General features: G+C 37.9%; 1 protein-coding gene across 1 annotated transcript in view; it reads right to left on the bottom strand.

Moving 5' to 3' along the window:
* Window positions 1–4,853: 4,853 nt before the first annotated feature.
* The window catches only part of peli1b (pellino E3 ubiquitin protein ligase 1b), a 48,329-nt gene continuing 32,688 nt past the window's right edge, over window positions 4,854–20,494 (bottom strand). The window contains exons 2-7 of the mRNA XM_051645812.1: window positions 16,516–16,721; window positions 12,571–12,700; window positions 11,757–11,858; window positions 11,275–11,472; window positions 10,777–10,965; window positions 4,854–6,506 (exon numbers count right to left, since the gene is read on the bottom strand). Of these exons, the coding sequence (XP_051501772.1) occupies window positions 5,928–6,506; window positions 10,777–10,965; window positions 11,275–11,472; window positions 11,757–11,858; window positions 12,571–12,700; window positions 16,516–16,595 (1,278 nt within the window). The 5' untranslated portion in view covers window positions 16,596–16,721 and the 3' untranslated portion in view covers window positions 4,854–5,927. The remainder of the gene's footprint in view (window positions 6,507–10,776; window positions 10,966–11,274; window positions 11,473–11,756; window positions 11,859–12,570; window positions 12,701–16,515; window positions 16,722–20,494) is intronic.

A 20,494-nucleotide genomic window follows, 5' to 3' on the forward strand; every position in this document is an offset into this window, starting at 1 on the left:
AAAAAAAAAAATTGGGTGAAAACTTGGCCCATCCATTTTTATTGAGGCCCACCCAAAAGTAATTTTTTGGCTACACCATTGCTTCAAAGAAATAATTTTGTAGTTTCCTGGGTCACGTGTACTTACGATTTATTTATTTAAGATTTTACCTGGGATTTTAATATCAGTGGAAAGTATAGGTTGCATATTTTAATGTTTGTTTGTTTGTTATTATAAAACACAACAATACACAATCTGAAACAAATTTAACACAAACGTATTAGCTGCCAAAATTTGCATTTTAAATGTTCACTACTCTAGTCAGATGTAATTAATTTATTCTGTGAATGAAGGCATCAAATTACAGGGGATTACAGGGGATAAAGCAAATAATATTTGGCTGGGCATTTGATCTCAACATGGTTGTTCTCATGAAGTGCACCTAACTCTGTTTAGAATAAAGCAGCCTTTTCTTCAGAGACTTCATCTTATGTGTCCATACATCATTTAAAACATATTTTTTCAAAAATACAATTAATGTTCTTTTTACACATTTGCACATATAACCACTATAAACATTGCATTTGCTAAGTTATCAAGGTTACATTTCAGTACAAATATAGTGGCAGCCACATATTGTACATTCATCTTTGCATAGGATGTACCAAACATCCACATATGAGATAGAAATGCCCTGTTCCCTTCAGAGTGCTCACTTCAAGTGCTCTGCCCTTTGAATAGAGTTTGTACCCTATGTGTGTTAGGAAGGAAAAGCACTAGGAAGTTTAAAGAGTTTAAACCACTGCAGCAGTTTATGAGGACTGTACACAAGGTCTCTCGGGCTCCCTGGGGGCGGTAGGTTATTGTGTTCCACTAGATTGTTCATGTGAAAGCAGCCGAGCATTAAACACGCTGTTTTAATAACCTGCATGCAGTGCTGGGCACAGCAGGACACGCACACATATTGATGATTTATGAGCGAAGAGGTGTTCAGATTGATGCACATTAACAGAACCATATGGGAATGAAATGTTTTGATGATGTGGCAATCATTGTGAAATATTCAATGTCAAAAGATGAGCTCATAAGAAAGGAAAACAGGAAATTGGTCAGTCGCATCCTGCTCTGAAATGACCACAACTGGTCTCCAGAGTCTGAGGTAGTATGGGTTCTTAATACAGAGGTTAATCATTAACCAGGAGATGAACTCTGATACATTATTGAATAATTTGTATAGAAATGCATAATGTAAATTAGGTAATGGAATTGCATGATCTTTCTTTCTTTCTAGTTAACATACTGCAGTTCACATATACAGGCAACTTGTGCATATCTAAAAACAAATTAGGCTTCAGATTATGAATATTTCAGTTATAGTAACTCTGGTTTGGAAAAGTATTCATGTTTTAGACACTTTAATTCCAGCTTGGTTTTGTTAATGCTGCCTGGATTATATTAAAATTATTACATAATCAGCTTTCTTGATGCTGTTTTGAAATCTTGTTATGGACTGCTATAACTCATCTTTAAACTAGTACAAAGACTTTAGTGTGAAATAGGGTTGTTCTCACATCTGCCTTCTACCATTACAAACTGCGGTTTAGCAGCACACTGCTTCCCTGGAGGTCGTCACATGACTTGATTTTGGCTGCTGTCCTGATTCTGCTGACAGAGAGGCCACTTATGTAAGAACAGACCTATCAAAACAGACAAAAGGGCTCTGTTGTAAGAAACTTGAGTATAGCACTGGTACTCCAGACTTCATGGACTATTATTGGACTCAGCAGGGTAAAAATGCCAGAAAATCCACCACATTCATCTGAGGCCAGAGTCAACTATCTGTAATATTTGTATAAGAGATTACCAGATGTTCCTCCATACAATTTTAAGCAATTGTAATGCCTTTTCCCACACTATCTGTCTAATCTAGGTTAGAACTCTTAGCAGGACAACATCAGCACCTCTGAATCATTTTGGAAGAAAACAGGCCAAACATGGAGGAAAGTCCTATTGTTCTGCCACCTTGTGGCCACATTGCAAGCACTTTCAAACACCAGAAAGGAACAGGAATATATTTAAATGTGTAAAAGGAATCAACAAATTGCTGCACAATAAGGCAAAGTGTGGCAATATCAGGTCAACATTAAACTAAACTTGTAGATTATCCTTTTTTCTTAGAAACAACAGAGAACATCTAAAAACGCTAAGTAAAGGTCAAATGGATGATACGTGAGCTCTGGCATCTTTCTTCCTCCTTTACCCAGGGGCTCATTATGAGCACAAAGCATTTCTATGTGTGATTCCATCTCTCTCTAAATGAGGATATTCCTTTCATGAATATATATATATATGCAAGCCTAACCTTACGCACCCTTCCAATTCCGTATTTATTTAATGCATTAACCTCCGGGATTAAAACCATGTTTATTTATCTCCACAAGTTTACTAGATCTGTTTTATTTAAAGTTACAGTTAACTCAGATTAAAATAGGTTGTTTAAGCATTACTCTTCCACATTTTTGTTTTTACAGCAATAAGAAACCTTATCCAGTAAGATACATAATAAAACAAAAAGGTCAGGTGCAAGATGCCCTCAGACAGCACGCCCTTCATCTGTGAGAGACAAAAATAAAATCTATGAAACCTTTGACTTGTTTTTCTTCTTCAGTACTTTATTTTAAGTTGGTACAAAAAAATGGTAGATCAGAAACATTCTCATCATTTGCCTTTTAAGCATTCAGTTGTTTTTTTTCAGAACACAAGGACACACTCTCTCTCACACACACATGCTTAGACTAGGATCATGCAGACTGGTTAAACAAATAAAAACATGACAAATCAACAGAAAATGAAAGCCCTTTACACACGCTGTCTCTGCAGACAAACGTGCATTGCCCTTTAAACGTGTTGCTAAAATCTAGTGTTTAATACTGGGAAAAAGGCTCACATGGGATGAGATGGAGGAACATTTGCCATTTGAAAATGAGGAACACAATGACAGACAACTTTGTCTGTGGTGTGATCAAGCTTCAGATTTGCTTTTAGCGTGGTTAGGTGAAAAGAACAGTTCAACCAAAAATGAAAAGTCTGTCGTTATTTACTCACAGTGAATAATGGCTTAGATTTTGGTCTTCAGAAGACCTCAGAAATAGTAGGGATACAAACTCAATGTATATTTTCAGTTGATTTGTTTGTTGTATTTGAAGCTTTTCATGTAAGCTTAAAGTAACCCTTTCAAGTGTTTTTAATAAGAAACATTTAGAAAATGTTACCAAACGATTTGGACAAATTAGCTTCAGAAAAGGTGACTGAAAGGTGAGTAGTTTGCATATCTGAATATAGCACTCGAGTAGCGTCCTTTGAATCTTAAAAGCTTCAGTCCCCATTCCTACATGAAAAAGAGAGACCAGACTTCAGATTTTCTCCTTTTGTGTTCCAGAGAAGAATAAAGTCGTACAGGTTTGGAATGACATTATAGTGAGTAAATCATGATAGAACTGTCATTTTTGAGTAAACTATCCCTTTAAGATCTCCCACATACAGATCCCAGATCAGCCATTTGGGACTGGAATATTTCATGAACACATGCCCAGGTGGTCAGGATAAAGGAAAGTCCCTGAGGTGAACAGTGCACCAGTATGCTGTTTGAGTGCTCTTCAGAACAGCAAGAACTGAATCTCTGGAAATTCAAACTGGACTCCACAACAAGAGAGAAATCCAGAATCCAACTGAAAGAGTTCTGGAATTCTCAACCTTTTGGACTCAATGTAAGCTCTCCAGTTTCTTACACAACACAAGAAACACAGTATAGTACATTTAACACATTCTCACAGTACTGTACATACAACTGTATGCACAATACATAATTAAACATTACGCAATTTACAAATACAAATATATTAGAGTACTCGTACACATAGAGGTCAATTCAAGGGGAACTGAATTTGCTTGCAACAGGATCAATGATCTCCATACAGTGTACGAGCAGAAAAAACTCTTAAAAATAATATCCACTTCTTAAATCCTTAATCCAATTCTTATTGGATTAAGAATATGCACATAGTTAAACATGGTTACATAGAGTTGCTCAATTCAATAATATCCACCTTTCTACTATCCATTTTAAATTGAAAGAGGAGAGATGACCCTTTGTTCTACTGGAACCATGCTCCCAGTAGGTGTTGGGTACAAAGGGAATCAAAACTCAGCTTTGCGAGTCATTCAAGCAAAGCACTGAATGGCAAAAGTGAACTAGGCAAAAGGGATGAGAGCAGTCAAGTGCTGCTCCTGCAACAAGATCAAACTTTGAATGGAGTTCCCACTATTCCTTTACTAACCCTCTTGCCATCCGAGATGTGTATGACTTTCTTCTGCAGAACACAAAGATTTTTAGAAGAATATCTCAGCTCTGTAGGTCCAAACAATGCAAGTGAATGGTGGCCTGAAATTTGAAGTTCCAAAAAGCACATCAAGGCAGCATAAAAAGTAATTCATACAACTCCAGTGATTTAATCCATGTCTTCTGAAGTGATCCAATCGGTTTGGATGAGAGCAGACAAAAATGTAACTTCTTTTTCACTGTACATCTTGACATTGTAGTCTCTAAGCACGATCATGATTTCAAGCTTGATTACACTTCTTAGTGCTTGACACATGCGCAGAGTGCTAGGAAGTTTAATCAGGTTTGAAATCAAGATTAACAAGGAGACTGCTTATGTCAAGATTTAAAGATAAAAAAGAGTTACATTTAGGTCTGTTCTCACCCAAAACAGATTGGATCGCTTCAGAAGACATGGATTAAACCACTGGAGTCGTGTGGATTACTTTTATGCTGCCTTGATGTGCTTTTTGGAGCATCTGGTCACAGTTTACTTGCATTGTTTGGACCTACAGAGCTGAGATATTTTTCTAAAAAGCATTGTGTTCTGCAGAAGAAAGAAATTTTTACTTTTGGGTGAACTGTTCCTTTAAGACAAGACCTTACGCACATACAACATACACAAACACTCACTGACAGGGCATGTTTTTTTGGCCTGTACTTAAAGGGAGGTGAAGACTTTTAGGCCTCTGGAGTTTTCTGGAGCTCAGCAAGAATTTTCTATGAGCGTGACCTAACAGGTTCACTATTGCAGAGAAGATTCCACACTTACATAAATCATGTTACCTTTATAAATGTGGACAAACTACAGAACAGTGAAAATCTGAAAGCAAGCCAAGGCTACATGTGGAAGATGGAAATACTTGCGATTAGATAGATAGATAGACAGATAGATAGACAGACAGACAGACAGACACCCAGCTACATAGAACTTCCCAAAAACACAACTATAATTTTATCTTTGATAAAAATTGATATTGTATATAAATAAAAAAAAACGTTAACAAGTATTTATTTTTAAGTTAGACATATCTGACTATGGAAAACAACTTTCTGCAGTATAATGTAGTTGCTTTGTGAAATGCTGTGAATAATTGAATGAATTAATGAGTAATTAGTAAATAGACTCTTTTTTTAGCTCATTATAAACACAAGGATGGTGTACTGCATCTCTAATGCTGAGTATTACTGCAAATAAACACTGTACACATCACCATCTGTGACGGTCACGTCGCCCACCACTTAAAATGAAGAGCAGAGCCACCCAATCAGAACTCTCAAAAATGGGTGTGCATGTGCTCTGCTGTTCTGAATAGGTCTATTCTGTTTTATTTTTTGCTTTTATTTTTATTTGAAAATATATATTTCTTTGTCTTTTCTGTATTTGAAAAAGCAGTATAAAGGTCACTTACAAACCAGAGGTGAAAAAAAAAACAGTCTCGAGTCAGCGCTTATAAAAAGAAAATCAATAGTAGAGAAAAAGAGAATTAGAGAGCAAGCCTGGCATATCTTTGTCATTAGCAATTTAGGCTATGGGGCAACTGGGGTAAAAGGTCATAGGAAGGTGTGTTTAGTCCACCGGCCCCTGGAAGATCAGTCTGATAAATCCCTGCTCACCGTTGAGCTGCTGGGCACAGAAAGGACATGCGGCGTGAAAGGTGTGCGTTCCGTGGGGGAGGGGGATTTGACTCCAATACGCTGCTGTTTTTTCCGAGCATACGTGACCACAAGGACTAAATGCATGAGTGGGCGGGGCTGCATCCAAATAAAATCCTGCCTCGCAGCCCAGCCAAAGCGGCACGTACGGCCCACGAGCGCGGCACATTGGACATTCACGTTCCCTCCCCTCTCTTCCATCTCGCTCGGCATCGCGGTTCCCCCAGTTGTGATAGCCGTGAACGTGGCCGCAGTTCAGGTAGACCCAGGGCTGCTTCTCATCCACGATGTCCTTCCTGCGCATGCTGGGGAAGGCGAGGGTGTTGAAGCCCACAGGGCACTGGGGACGAGCAGCGTTCAGCTCCTGCCGGAGCGCCTCCAGGTGTTTGACTGTGGGAGTGTGGGACAGGCCCTCGGCTGTACGCCACAAGAGTGTCGCTCCACATAGATCGATCAGGGAGCCGTCCACTAACTCTTGAGTCTCATTGTCGACCTACAGAGAGGAGGAGAGAAAGAAAGAGAAAAAATAATTAGCCCTTACTGTAATAATTGTGTTGTCTTAAAGGGATAGTTCACCCAAAAATGAAACTTCATTTCTCAACTTCATGTCGTTCCAAATCCGTATAACATAGGAAAACCGTATGAAAGTAGTTATCTCTAGCAGAATTTCCAAGCTGCTCTTTTCCATGTAATGAAAGTGAATGGTCATAATGGTTGTCCCTGTACCCCATCCAATTTCCTTATGTGAAAAACAGCAGCTTGGACATTATGCTGCTAAATATATCCTTCTGTGTTTCACTGAAGAAGTCATATGGGTTTGGAACAACATGATAAATGCTTTCAAAAACCAATTGTGTGTGATGAAATTAAATTCAGGTGATTGACAAGAGTAGGTGCAGTGTTAAGAGTGTGCCTGCAGGGGGAAGTAATTCCAAACATTTTCTGTGCTGTTTATAATTCCATCTACAGTATAAACCACATACCAAAAGGGGACTTCACGAGACCCAAAAATGTAACAAATAATAAATCATAATTAAACTGTATATTGGTTGAGACAACGCATGTCAGAACACTTAAAATGCACTCTTAAACACAAACATTATCTAGTGCAAAATAGACACCCTATGTTGTCATATTATAATCATATAATTCTTGATTGTGACAGAGAGCCCAGCTGCCCTTCATCAGCCTTTAGTTTGACCTTCACAATACATCATTTGCCTCACCACTCCTCACACACACACACACACACACACACAGCTGTAATGACAACACACATGAACGGTGCAGTGTGCGTTGTCTGTATGTGAAGGTGACTGAGTGCAAGTCCAAATATGATGCCGGTTTGTAATTGAGCAAGCTTGTGTGTGTGTGTATTTATGCCTTGCATGCCACTGTTTTTGTCTTCAATGTTTCATTCATCTTAAAGCATCCAAACATGTATTCTCACATTATTTTATACAAACACATTTACATTAACAATGAAAAATCAAATAATTGAAATCTACTGTTATATCATTAAATAAAACACCTTATTATGTAATTTGCACTGCAGCATATTCATGCCTAGAGGCTTCAAGTGTACATGTTAATAATCAAAACCGCTGCATTTGGACATAAATCAAAACACCACAAGACTTCAACTGAAAAGCAGCCAATTCATAAAGTACAATGAAACTGAACCCATTACTCAAATGTGCACTTACATTTCAGTATAGATATTTTGAGTCAGATTCACCTCCAGAATTTGTTGATTTTAGAAGTAGCACATCAAAAAGTGAAATCATGACTGTAATAACACTTGCAGCACACATACACACCATACTTTCTCTTTAGTAATTGTGTATTGTAAACACAGGATATTTCAAATGCCCCAACTAATCTCATGTGTCTGACCAGCATAGTTTCAGTACTTAACCTCTGTGATACCAGCATTGAGTCAAAGTCTAAGCAGTCTGGCTATGAACTTGATCTGTTAAGAGTCACTATGATGAATGTCACCGCACAGCAGCACAGTCAAACGGTGTTTGGCCAGCACTGAGGCAGCATTAGCTCCATGTTTATTCAGTGCAGTGCCAGTAGTTGGACTCCTCAGGAGCAGGACATGAACAGTAATCAAGAGTGTGTTTGTTCTGCCTGTGACAAGTCAGATTAATGGGGCGCCTCTGAGTTCATGAGCCACAGGACTTGTGATGTGATGTGCATGTATGCGTGTCAGAGACAGAGTTTGAGTTGTGCACTAAGCAATGTTGATCTCTTTAACAAAAACTAAAATAAAAACTTAATGACAATATTTTCGTTAAATAAAATAAAATAAATCAAACCACCTCCAATTGAAAACAAAAGAAATAAAAACGAAATTTAAAATAAGGACTGTCGATTTAAAACATTAATTTCGTGCAAATAATTATATTAAAAATACATTTACATTTGTGCATTTGGCAGATGCTTTTATCCAAAGCAACTTACAGGGACAATACCCCTGGAGCAACCTGGAGTTAAGTGCCTTGCTCAAGGACACAATGGTGATGGCTGTGGGAATTGAACCAGCAACCTTTTACCAGTTATGTGCTTTAGCCCACTATGCCACCACCACTCACTAACAGGTTAAAAAAATATCAAAGCAGTTCATCATGTTCCCAACCAGTATATAAATTCTGTAGTAATAAATGTTCCTACCATCTGAGCAATTCAAGCTTGATGTACCACCTTGATGTTTTTACGTATCTGTGGTAGTAGGGGGCAATCTGTACAGGCAACTCACTCAACCTTCCTAAGACGAGCTTTTAATGACATTTAGACCGAGCACAATTGAATGCAGGGATCTCGAGACATGTTTTTCAAAGTTTCAAGATATGTTTAACTTGACACAGCCTCCTAAAAACACAGCACTTATGACCAAAGAGGCTCAAAACTAATAAGACGTGACTCAAAAAAAGTGAGGCGCACGAATACAAGACCAACAATTAAAAATAGCACAGAGAGCAGGCAAAAATAGGGTTATTTAAAGAAACAGAAAACAAAAGATTTTGACTGTAATTGTCTGAATGCTTGTCTGTTGCCACAATATATGTATATGATGTATTTAAATTATCTGAATAGTTATTATATTTCATTTTAAATGTATAATTATTTTAATCATTATATATTAAATTATCTTTATTCGGGGGCCTTTCTCAGTAAATATTGATATGCGATTAATTAGAACATCATGTATTTAAAATGATTACAACTTTTAATCGATTGACAGCTCTAATAAAAATTAAAAACTATAATACCATGTCACCAAGAGTGTATAAAAAATTTGACTGGTGTTCCTTAATGCAGGCACATACATCCTGGTCACTAAAGTTCAGAGTTTCAAAGACTTTCATTGACATTAGTCCAGCTTGAACACAACCATTGAAAACAAAGTACTATCATGACCACATGGGAAAAGTGTTGAGAGAGAGAGTTCTGATTGGACCTCCTGTCTGACGCACTTAACAGATCAGCTTTGGATCATCTTACAGCTTTGTGTTACACCGGACAGAGAAAAACTCGTCTCGCCTGAGCCGTTACTGTGGCAACTGCATCCCAGAGCAACCGGTCAATGGCACCTGAGCGCTCCAGTGTCCCATCTTGCAGGAATCCATCTGGCTGTTTAACACAGCTTAAATTTCAAAATCCTGTCTAAAGTGCACCACATAACTTTCGCAAAAACTGGCTGAAAATTATGGCCTTATGATCTGGCCTTATATTGGAGTAGAGGATGTATCTTTAAAATGCAAAGCTCTTTTGTTAAAGTAGTAGTAGTTCACCCAAAAGAAAATTCTCCCATAATTTACTCACCCTCATGTCATCCCAGATGTGTGACTTACTTTCTTCTGCAGAACACAAATAATGATTTTTAGAAGAATATTTCAGCTCTGAAGGTCCTCACAATGCAAGTAAATGGGTGCCAAAATTTGTATGCACCAAAAAGCACATAAAGTCATCATAAAGTAATCCATACGACTCCAGTGTTTTAATCCATATCTTTAGAAGTGATATTATAGGTGTGGGTGAGAAACAGATCAACATTTAAGTTCTTTTTTGCTATAAATTCTTCTCCCTGCCCAGCAGGGGGCGATATGCACGAAGAATGTGAATCACCAAAAGTTAAAGTGGAGATTGACTGAGCAGGGAGGAGAATTTATATAAAAAAGGACTTAAAAATGTATCTGTTTCTCACCCACACCTAACATATCACTTCTGAAGATATTGATTTAACCACTGGAGTCTTGTGGATTACTTTTATGCTGACTAACGTGATATTTAGAGCTTCAAAATTTTGGCATCCATTCATTTGCATTGTATGGACCAAAACAGCTGAGAAATTCTTCTAAAAATCTTAATTTGAGTTCAGCAGATGAAAGAAAGTCATACATATCTGGGATGGCGTAAGGATGAGTAAATGATGAGAGAATTAAAATTATTGTGTGAACTATTTCTTTAAAAGGTAAAAGTATATAATTGTTTCAGTTTAAAATACTTTAGCTGAGCTTAATGACAACTATAAGTCATTCATAGGTTGACTCGCCACAAAAATCCCATTGCTCTGTTTGTTTGAGCATCACAAAGCAACACTGGCTCAACCAATGGCATGAGTTTAGGGCCAGATTAAGGGACTGTTTTATTTTTGCAATCCGTTTGGTGACACTAGCGCCACAGAAATTACACACTTCACCTTTAAGAATATGTGTGCGGTTATGTGTATTAACTCTTGCGAGCACTGCACTGACCATTTTCCCTCGCTGCAGAGCCGAGCGGGTCTCTCTCAAGGTGAACACGTTTCCACACACCGAAATCTCTCTCCACACACCAGGTTTTGAGTCCTCCGTAAAACCAAGGCGAGGATGCATTACTAATACACCATTAGTTGTCAGACCATCCATCTGTCCATCCAATGTCCTCCACTTCGCTGCCTTCTCCTAAGAATAAAAAAAAAAATGGTAATTACATTTCAATTATTCAAATATCATTACAATTTTAATGATTTAATATCATTACAATACAACATTTAACACTTAAAACATTTGATTTGAATACTTTTTCAAGCTAGATTCCATCAAAACATCTATATCTGTTTTTGTTAGTGATTTAGACATCTTGGTTCACCAAGCAATTTATTTAATCAGCGCCAGCAGTGCCAGTTTCTCAGGCCTCATTTCCCACTGTCTTGATTTCACAAGTCACAATTTCTCAGCACCAGTTTATTTCCCTCTCTCTCTCTCTCTCACCCCTAGAAAGATGTTCTTGGAAGAGTCGAATCCAGCAGCGTAGATGCGGGCGGTGTGAGGGGGTGATCGCTGGCACATGATCCGGCACGCAAAGCGAGAGATGGTGCTCTGAACTGACTGGGTGTCTGAATTACTTTGACTTCCGGGAACTGTGTCGGTCACCACAAAATCTATTGGACTCTCAGTTGAGCGGCCAATCTGATGTGAAAAGAGAGAATAAACATGACATATCAAGATGAATTCAAGGACCTGTTTGAACCACCATTCACAATTATATTATCGTCTTCTTACATAACTACAGTGAATGATAGTTTCCCCTCCTCTCTGCCTAGTGACGACATTATTTCAGGGACAATTTAGGCTGACACTTTGAGTAGTGTGATAAATGGAAGCCTTTGAACACCGCCCAGGCTAGCATTCTCAACCAGGACAGAAATAAAGACCTGAAGGAAAGCACAGCCCAGTCAGCAGCGAGTCAGTACCTGAAACATGTCTGTATTGCTGTCTTGAGTGTACTCCACCACTACTGTCTGTGCTCGGGACAGAGTGTAGGAAATACTGTGCTGATCCTTGTTGCTTATGGCCTAGGGAGACAGGAAGAGAAAGAGACAGAGAAAGTGGAATTGAGAGATGTGAGGGAGAAAGAGAGGAACTTTTACAGTAGTGAAATAACAATAACAAAAAAAGTCATAATGCACATCCTTAGAAATTAGTGCTGAATAAATCCAATAAATCAAATTAGAGAATTAAATTATTACATTAGTAGATACAGTTCAACGTTAAGAGACCCAGGATGGCACAAGTTTGACCTTCAACTGATTTTAACAGAATAAGGATGTAAAACAGAGTATAATTGACTGTGGAATCAGACCCAGAGCTTTGTATGCGTGTGTTCTTGGTTATAGTTTGGGGACAAAAGGGAGCTGAATCTGACAAAACCTCCCTTTGGGGACATTTATGGATGTCCTCAACTGGAAACTTTTCATTTAGGGTTAGTCTATAATAATAATAATTCAGCTTTATACAAAAGCAATAGAAGTCTATAGTAAGTCCCCATTTAGATGCCAAGTAAACATGTCTATATGTGTGTGTGTGTTTGTGTGGGCGGGGGAGCCACAGAGGGGCCATTCATGAACTCAGCAGTATCCAGATGTGTGAGTGGACACACCCTGTTTCATTCCAGCACAAACCCACCTAGTTATAAGATTCAAAACAAGCACAGGACCAAATTATACTATAAGTGCTGATTCTCTTTTAGGTCCTGTGAAGTCCCTAGGTGGAGGGTTGGGTGTGTACCTTGGCCGCCTGTGGGGTGCAGGCTACGTGTACTGTGCTGGGTTTGACACCGTTGGATTTGGGCCTCTTGAAGAGTGCGAACCGGCTCTTTCTTCTGCCACGGTCCCCGTTGGGTAGAGAGCCATTATACCTGCAGGGGGAGAAATTAAACTGAAAAAAAAAAAAAAACAGCACACAACCCTTCCCCCATCATGAACTCTGCAACAAGCAACAGGTGGAGAACAAAACAGGCAGGCACATTTAAAAAAGCATTAGAAGGGCACAAACAAACAAAAAAACACAACCATACAAATCTGTCAGTAAGCTGTAAAGTACACATCTACTCCAATGCTTTTCGAAGTAAGCAGCCACACAATCTAAATTATTTAGAACGTTATCTGGAAGCAATGACAAATCACAAATATACTACACAAAAGCCATTGTACAATTCTCAGGAGTGTTTGTGTATAGCAGGCAGTTTTTTTAGGGTTGCTTATGGGCTATACCAGGGCTCAAATCCAGTCCCGGAGGAACATCGTCCTGCAAAGTTTAACTCAAACCCAGCTCTTATACGCCTGCTTGTAATTTTCAAGTAATTCTGAAGACCTTGGTTTGCTTGTTCATGTGTGTTTGATCAGGGTTGGAGCTAAACTGCAGGATGATGGCTCTCCAGAAACAGATTTGAATAGCCCTGGGCTATATCATGTCATTCAAAACCGAATGATGAATTTCAAGATTCATTCTTTAAAAAAAAAAAAAAAAAAAAAAGAAGAAAAACACAACGGACTGACACGGACACAATCCCCATGGTAACAGACTCTACCAGGGTGAGAGCACAGTTTGCACAGTAAATCTTGTAAGATGGTCAGTATCCATGGTGAGAGGGTAAACATGGTAAACAGTGCTTGGATATAAGGGTTACCGAGGTGTAATGTGTCATGCCCTGTTGAAGAGGTTATCACAGTGAATGGGTAACCATAGAGTGTTTAATTTTTAAGTTCTGTTCCAGTGGCGTGCTGTATAAACAGAGGGAACTTTGTGCGCAATTGTGAGACAACAGCACCCTTTATTCACGTGTGTGTGCACTATGTACTGAACAATACAAACATACTGAGCACTATGAACACTGCACCTGCAGTGTCTTGTGGTTTCCTTTGTGGAGGTTCTGGTGCTCCCAACCACACTAAGGGGCCGTTCACACAGAATGCATTGGTGTTCACCTGCACAGTTTTTAATTGTTTTTCCTTGTAAACATGAGCTAAATGGACATTAAAAAAAAAAAATTAAAAAAAAAATCAGCACGCATTGAACACCACGTTTTTAAGATGCCGTGCCAATTTAAAAAAACTTCAACTTTTTCAAACATTTTTAAATGCTAGAAAACATAATGTCCGAACGACCCTGAGTTCTCTCTCAGTCACCCACCCAGTTTCTCAATGTCTAGTGTGTCCTTAAGGAACCACATTATTGCATGTGTGTCTCTCTGTGTGTCAAATGTGTGGGTCTTGGCTGTAAATACACAGTTATGGACTTCATTTAGTCTCTGATTGATTTAACACAAGCTCACAGAGGACATTTAAAACAACATGGTTTGACGTCGTTGTCTGCATTCCCAACATATTTTGGCAAAACCACATTATCGCGATGTACTCTGTAAACAAGTCAAACAAGCTCACTGATTGTGCTTGTTTCTCTTGAGGCAGGCCTCCCCAAATCTACCCTCCAATCTTGAAATATGATTCCGTCTGCCATAAAGTTAAGAAAAGTGCAATAAAGACATCTGGGTTTACCCCAAGGATATACGTTTAGCTTGGGTAAGTCTGACAAAGCTATACGTCACTTACACAGAGACTTTCTACAATGATTTCAAGGATGAATTTATGGGGGAAAAACAGAAATGAGGCATGATAAAGTTGAAGAACAGTGAGTCAGCATGCAGAGGGAATTTCAGGGAGACGTGCATGAAGATGCATGCACACAGGATGGGAATCGGGTTGGGTATTTCCTGCACTGTGATTTCTTTCAAAGTTCATCTATGACTGTATTCCTTCAGAATACACTCTGGGAACATGAGATGAAGAGAGGGAACACCCCTGGAGAGGTGGAGATGAAGGACGTCTTTCAGTGTCAGCTGTTGCTGGTAAGAGAAAATGGAGAGCAGAGGGATGGGCAGAAAGTATGGATAAATGAAGGGGAAAAGAAGGTGGTGGAGTTACTTTATCAACAGAAGACCAATTGTATCTCAATCAGCACCATAGTTCAGTAGTCAGGGTACTGACCAGGGAGTCGGACATTTCTAGGCCTGTCCCATTCGCAAAATCATTCAGTCCACTGAAACGGTTGCTCTCAGAATCTACTGTAGCATCGTATTTCACTACATCTCTCAAATCACAAAGACAAACTTTGATGTTGGCTTGACAAGGCCTTTTCGGAAAGTTTGAACTAGTTTTAAAGCTTGAAGTTTAACTGTTATATAGATATTACAGTAAACTAGCTAGATTGACAGTAAGATAAACCATCAGCTAAAGATCAAAGCAATTAAAGCAGATCAAAGCCTTTTATGGGTTTGTTTACATTATAATTTTTTTCAGAGTTTGAATTAACAAGCATTACGTTGGCCTGTCTGAACATTCTATCAATGTGAGACTATAGGATTTTTACGATTTTTGATTATAGGCTGTGCGAAAATCATAAGTCAGATCTGTGAGGAAAGACATAGAACACTAACTCAGAACAGTCTGAAGGTCTGTACCAAGTTTAGTGGTTGTAGCTTGAAAGAAGTTAAATGTTAGAAATTTTTGTCTCAGTTTAGGGATTTTGAAAAACTCTAAACCAAGTTTTTAGAATAACAGTGTGTTAGCTTTGTCAAGTCAACATAATTAGCTTTATTACAAACAATACAAGTCTAGGGTATTCTGATTTAAAAAGTGTGTACATGTGGTAAAAATGTACTGTAGGTAATAAGCTCAAGAGGTTCTAAGTGTATTCATAATAAAGATTCATAATAAGATGTTAAAAACAGCCCAGATAAGCAATGCAAAGAACATTCCCAAAATATATAGCAGAACTACTATATCACAGATGAGAAACAGAACTAAACATCCACACCAAGTAGCCTTAAAGCACTTATTGCACTGCTGAGTACGTGGGATCAGTAACACAATACTGAGATCTCCCGTAACCCAACACAGGCGAGCACTCCACACACTTGTGTGACAATCAAATCCAACCCATGACCCCTAGGAACATCTAATCAAAGAAGTTCATACAAAAAAAAAAAAAAAAAAAAAAGCTCTTTTAGATGCCAGTCAGTCATGTGATAGCATGAGAAATATTGGTATAGAACAGGCTAGGAGCCAGAAAATCACATAGGACAAAGTTGTGCAAACCAAAGTCAATGAAGTGCATTATGTGCTATTTGTGGGATGGGGGAAAGAGAGTTAGGAGTCTGACCACAGCCTGGTTTCGGCTGATATTCCAACACCATGGTAAGACCCCACTGTGTTTTCCAACGAAGGGCTCCACAATTCCCAATACACATGCATCAACCTCACATCTTGTCAAAATGATGGTTAACAACAACAAAATATATACAACGTTTTAATGGTATGCTAATTGTATTTTCAAAAACACACACACAAACACGGACATAAAGTTGTCACTGAGACAGCATTATAAGCATTCTGATAAACGTCCAATAAACTTTATATATAAAAATAAAAAAATAAAAAACTGTATATAAAACATTCTATGCTTTTGTACTACAGTTTACTCTTGAAACTTGGCATTGCGATACTGCAAGTATCATTAGTTCTTGTGTTACAAAATACTTATGTTACTTTGGACTTAAATGAGTTCTTAAATGCATCTGCTAAATTATTATATGTAAATGTTGAAACTATTAACTCTGGCATGACAGATATTGTTTCCAGCTGATCCAAGGTCAAAGGTCAAAAGCATTCTTACCCAAGCACAATGAGTTCTCCATATTTGACTGGCACTTTGGTTGAGGACGTGGAGATGTTTTCCTGGTCGGGGGAAAACATGGATGCAGTGTGTGTGGGGGAGGGGGGTCCTTTCCACTCCCAATGTGAATGCAACACAACCACACACACTCAGCTCTCAGCTCTGTCTCCTCTTCATCACAATCATCACCCTCATCATCACTGCAACTGTACAAAACAGAAAGAGAGAGAGAGAAACCAAGGGAGAGAAATCTATTACTAAAACCTTTTAGCACTTCCTTTTAAACAAAGGCGAAAAACTGTAAAAAGCTATTTTTAGCACTTTTTTGCAAGAGTTTCATTGAAGCTGGTGGTAAAACTTAACTTGCATTTGAAATGTCATTTATTTCAACAGGAAAATTGTGAAAGCTTCCGTGTAGTAAAAAAAGCATATTAGTGTTCCATTTCAGATGATACTACAATACTATGATGGACGAGTGCAAATAAATAGAAAATAAACTCGCTACTAAGGCTTGGCCATAAATCAAATATTCCTGATACAGTATAATCAAGATGATTTTGCTGGAAATTTAAAATCAAGCAATATCGTAATAATTTTATGCGCTTTTAATTTAGCAACTGTGTTTCCTCAAAAGCGCATCTTAGACTCATTACACGGTCCCTCAGGACTCCACAAATAATCAAAGTAATTTCTCCACCGGCCCCATTTGCCATCACATTATCCATCTACAACAACAGGTGGAAAATTACTAATAAAATTAAGACCTAAAGACAATTATGAAAGTAAACATAATGACAATAACAATAGCAAAATAAATAAACCATTACCTCAGTACAGCTCAATACAACCCAAATAATTTCTACTTTCATAAAATGGCTATAACAGTTTGTTTACTTCACTTTGTCTGTGCTTAAACAAATAGAAAACATCAGTTTTAATAAAAGTTCTAAGCCTAATAAATTCCCTTGAGTTCCCCAATTAATGCTGCCAAATAATTTCCATTGTGTTCTTATCAAATGTGTTTATTGCAGTTAATGCTGCCTAGAGAAAATGAAATCGAACTAAATTTTAGGTTTAAGGTGTTTTTGTATTATTTTATGATTGAATTGCTTTCATCTTTCTTTCTTAAACTGCGCTAAGTAAATTGTTTTGTTGCTTAAGAGGCCTACATATGCCATCATTTTATTTAAAAAGACAACTTTATTTTAATTCTATGGCTTGCGAATTAAAACGTTTCTTTATGGAGTAGATGATGAATACAAGCCTCTTTAATCCGCAATGCTTTTAACGTTCTGATTAGTACCTAAAAGCATAAGTGCAGGATAACTATTGGGCTATTATTTAATATATTTGGTAATTTCCCAATATTGTTGATTATCGTCTGTCAATGACTGTCGCAATCGGCTTTGGGATATTTAATTGATTTCCGATTACATCGTCTTATGGACCAGTGCTAGTGTTCATTTAGTAAAAACTGTGGTAAACATGCCTTTATTATTTTTTAACAAGATTTTCACTTCATGTAGCCTATTAAAACAAGTGTTTCTCCTATATGCATTCAGCAGCGGCAGACCAGTGACGTCGCCATATAGCAGTTCATTGTGAGTGTGTCCTGCAATGGAGAAGCAGGATACCCACAGAGTTTGAAAATTAGCGCAGGATTGAAGGTATTGCGCACAAATTTAATAATTCCTGCATGTTCCATGTTCATAATGTGGGGAATTACCACACACTTTTATCCACTTTAACATGTAGCTGCGAATTGGTAAACCAATTCATACAGATGAACAAATCAATAATTTTGTGTTTGTTTTAAACTGTAATTCCAGAATCTGTAAATTAGCTCTTCCGTATCCCTCTCTCATGCATCTCACTGAATGCTCGTTTAGTTTCGTGTAAACGCGCACAGAAAGAGTCACAAGTATGTTTGTTGCATATTTATTGAACTTAAGATTCAACGTGCGAATGCCGTTGTACCACGTCTCTGTAAGCTAGCGATGAGATAAAACTATCACTCCTGTTTATAATCAACAAAGCAAAGCTGTCAAAATTGCAAGCGCGCAATGTCGGAGCGATCTAGATTTCACACCTTGCATATCGCCGTGTTTTCATATCGCTCCCTCATATCATATTACAGAACCTTTGACAAGAAAGGCAGACACAGCAAAAATGCTTTGTGTAAACTGCTACCAGAACTACACTGGGTGAAGAGAAACAATTAAACACCTGTTACATCTGTTATCTCCATCTATCTGGAGCTTCATCTGACCTTTACAGGTATTTTCTCTGCCCTGTCAGTCAATTTTAATTAGCATGTAAAAATATGCATAAATAATAATAATACAGTAATATAAATACCATAATATGAATAATATACATATGAAAATACATCCTTTTCTAGCTTTAATATACATATAAGCAAGGTTCTCTCAGGATTTCATCTTAAAATTTTTCAATGCATTTTGTCAACATTAAATGGCCATTTTAATTTAACTGGTGAGTATTGACTTGTACTCTTAAAATGATAGTAATTCTGTCATCCCTTGCAAACGTTTATGATTTTCTTTCTACTGTGGAACTCAAAGGAAATGTTAGGGTGCATGGTGACTTGAACTAACATTCTGCCTAACATCTCCTTTTGTGTTCCACAGAAGAGAGAAATTCATACTGGCTTGGGGGTGAGTAATGACTGAAATTTCATTATTTAAGTGAACAGCCATCACACCAACACCTTATCCTTGAGGAATCATGCTAAATTGCTAATCTGGAACTAGAAAATCACTTGCCATTATTTCAAACACAGTTGAAAGTTATGTGGTTCATTAAATGAAGCTTAACATTGTCTTTGTTTTGAGTTGCGACAGTATGCAATAGACTGGAATGTCTTAGTCAATATTAGGTCAAAAAGGGCAAAAAAATAAATAGATTTCTCTAGAATTCGTCAGTCAATCATTGTTTTGAGGAATGAAGGCTAAAGAATGCTTGAAATTGACAAAAAAAAACACAAAAAAAAAAAACCTGAAGATTTCATACAAAGATGTACACTACAGTCTTCAAAGACAAAGGACAACTGGCTCTAACAAGGACAGAAAGATGTTGAAGGCCAGATGTACAACTAAACAAGAGGATAAGTACATCAGAGTCTCTAGTTTGAGAAATAGACGCCTCACATGTCCTCAGCTGACAGCTTCATTGAATTCTACCCGCTCAACACCAGATTCATGTACAACAGTAAAGAGAAGACTCAGGGGTGCAGGCCTTATGGGAAGAATTGCAAAGAAAAAGCCATTTTTGAAACAGAAAATCAAAAAGAAAAGGTTAGAGTGAGCAAAGAAACACAGACAATGGACAACAGATAATTGGAAAAGAGTGTTATGGATCTTAACCCCATTGAGCTTTTGTGGGATTAGCTAGACTGTAAGGTGCGTGAGAAGTGCCCGACAAGACAGCCACATCTATGGCAAGTGCTACAGGAAGCATGGGGTGAAATGTCACCTGAGTATCTGGACAAACTAACAGCTAGAAAGCCAAGGATCTGCAAAGCTGTCATTGCTGCACGTGGAGGATTTTTTGATGAGAACTATTTGTAGTTGTTTAAGAAGTTCTGAACATTTTTTTTTACACATTCATATTTTTCACGTTATCAATGTCCTGCCTATACATTGTGAACAGTTGAATGTCACTTTGGTGAATAAAAGTACCAATTTCTTTCTATAAGAGCAAAATCTGTACATTATTCCAAACTGTTGGCCGCCAGTGTATATGTTTGTATGTATATATTAGGGATGGGCATTTTGGTCATTTTGTCTACTCGAGTACTCGGACTAATTACTCGTCGAGTACTCGAGGGGCAATGACATGTCTGACAAACGTCTATGGCTGCTGCATTAGTCTTGTTGTTCCAATGTATCGTCTATTCATTTTTATAGGCTGTTATAAAATAGTCTGTTACGAAATGTACAAAAGATTGCATAATCAA

Source organism: Myxocyprinus asiaticus, chromosome 20, assembly GCF_019703515.2.
Source record: "Myxocyprinus asiaticus isolate MX2 ecotype Aquarium Trade chromosome 20, UBuf_Myxa_2, whole genome shotgun sequence".
In the NCBI taxonomy this organism is placed as follows: Eukaryota; Metazoa; Chordata; class Actinopteri; order Cypriniformes; family Catostomidae; genus Myxocyprinus; species Myxocyprinus asiaticus.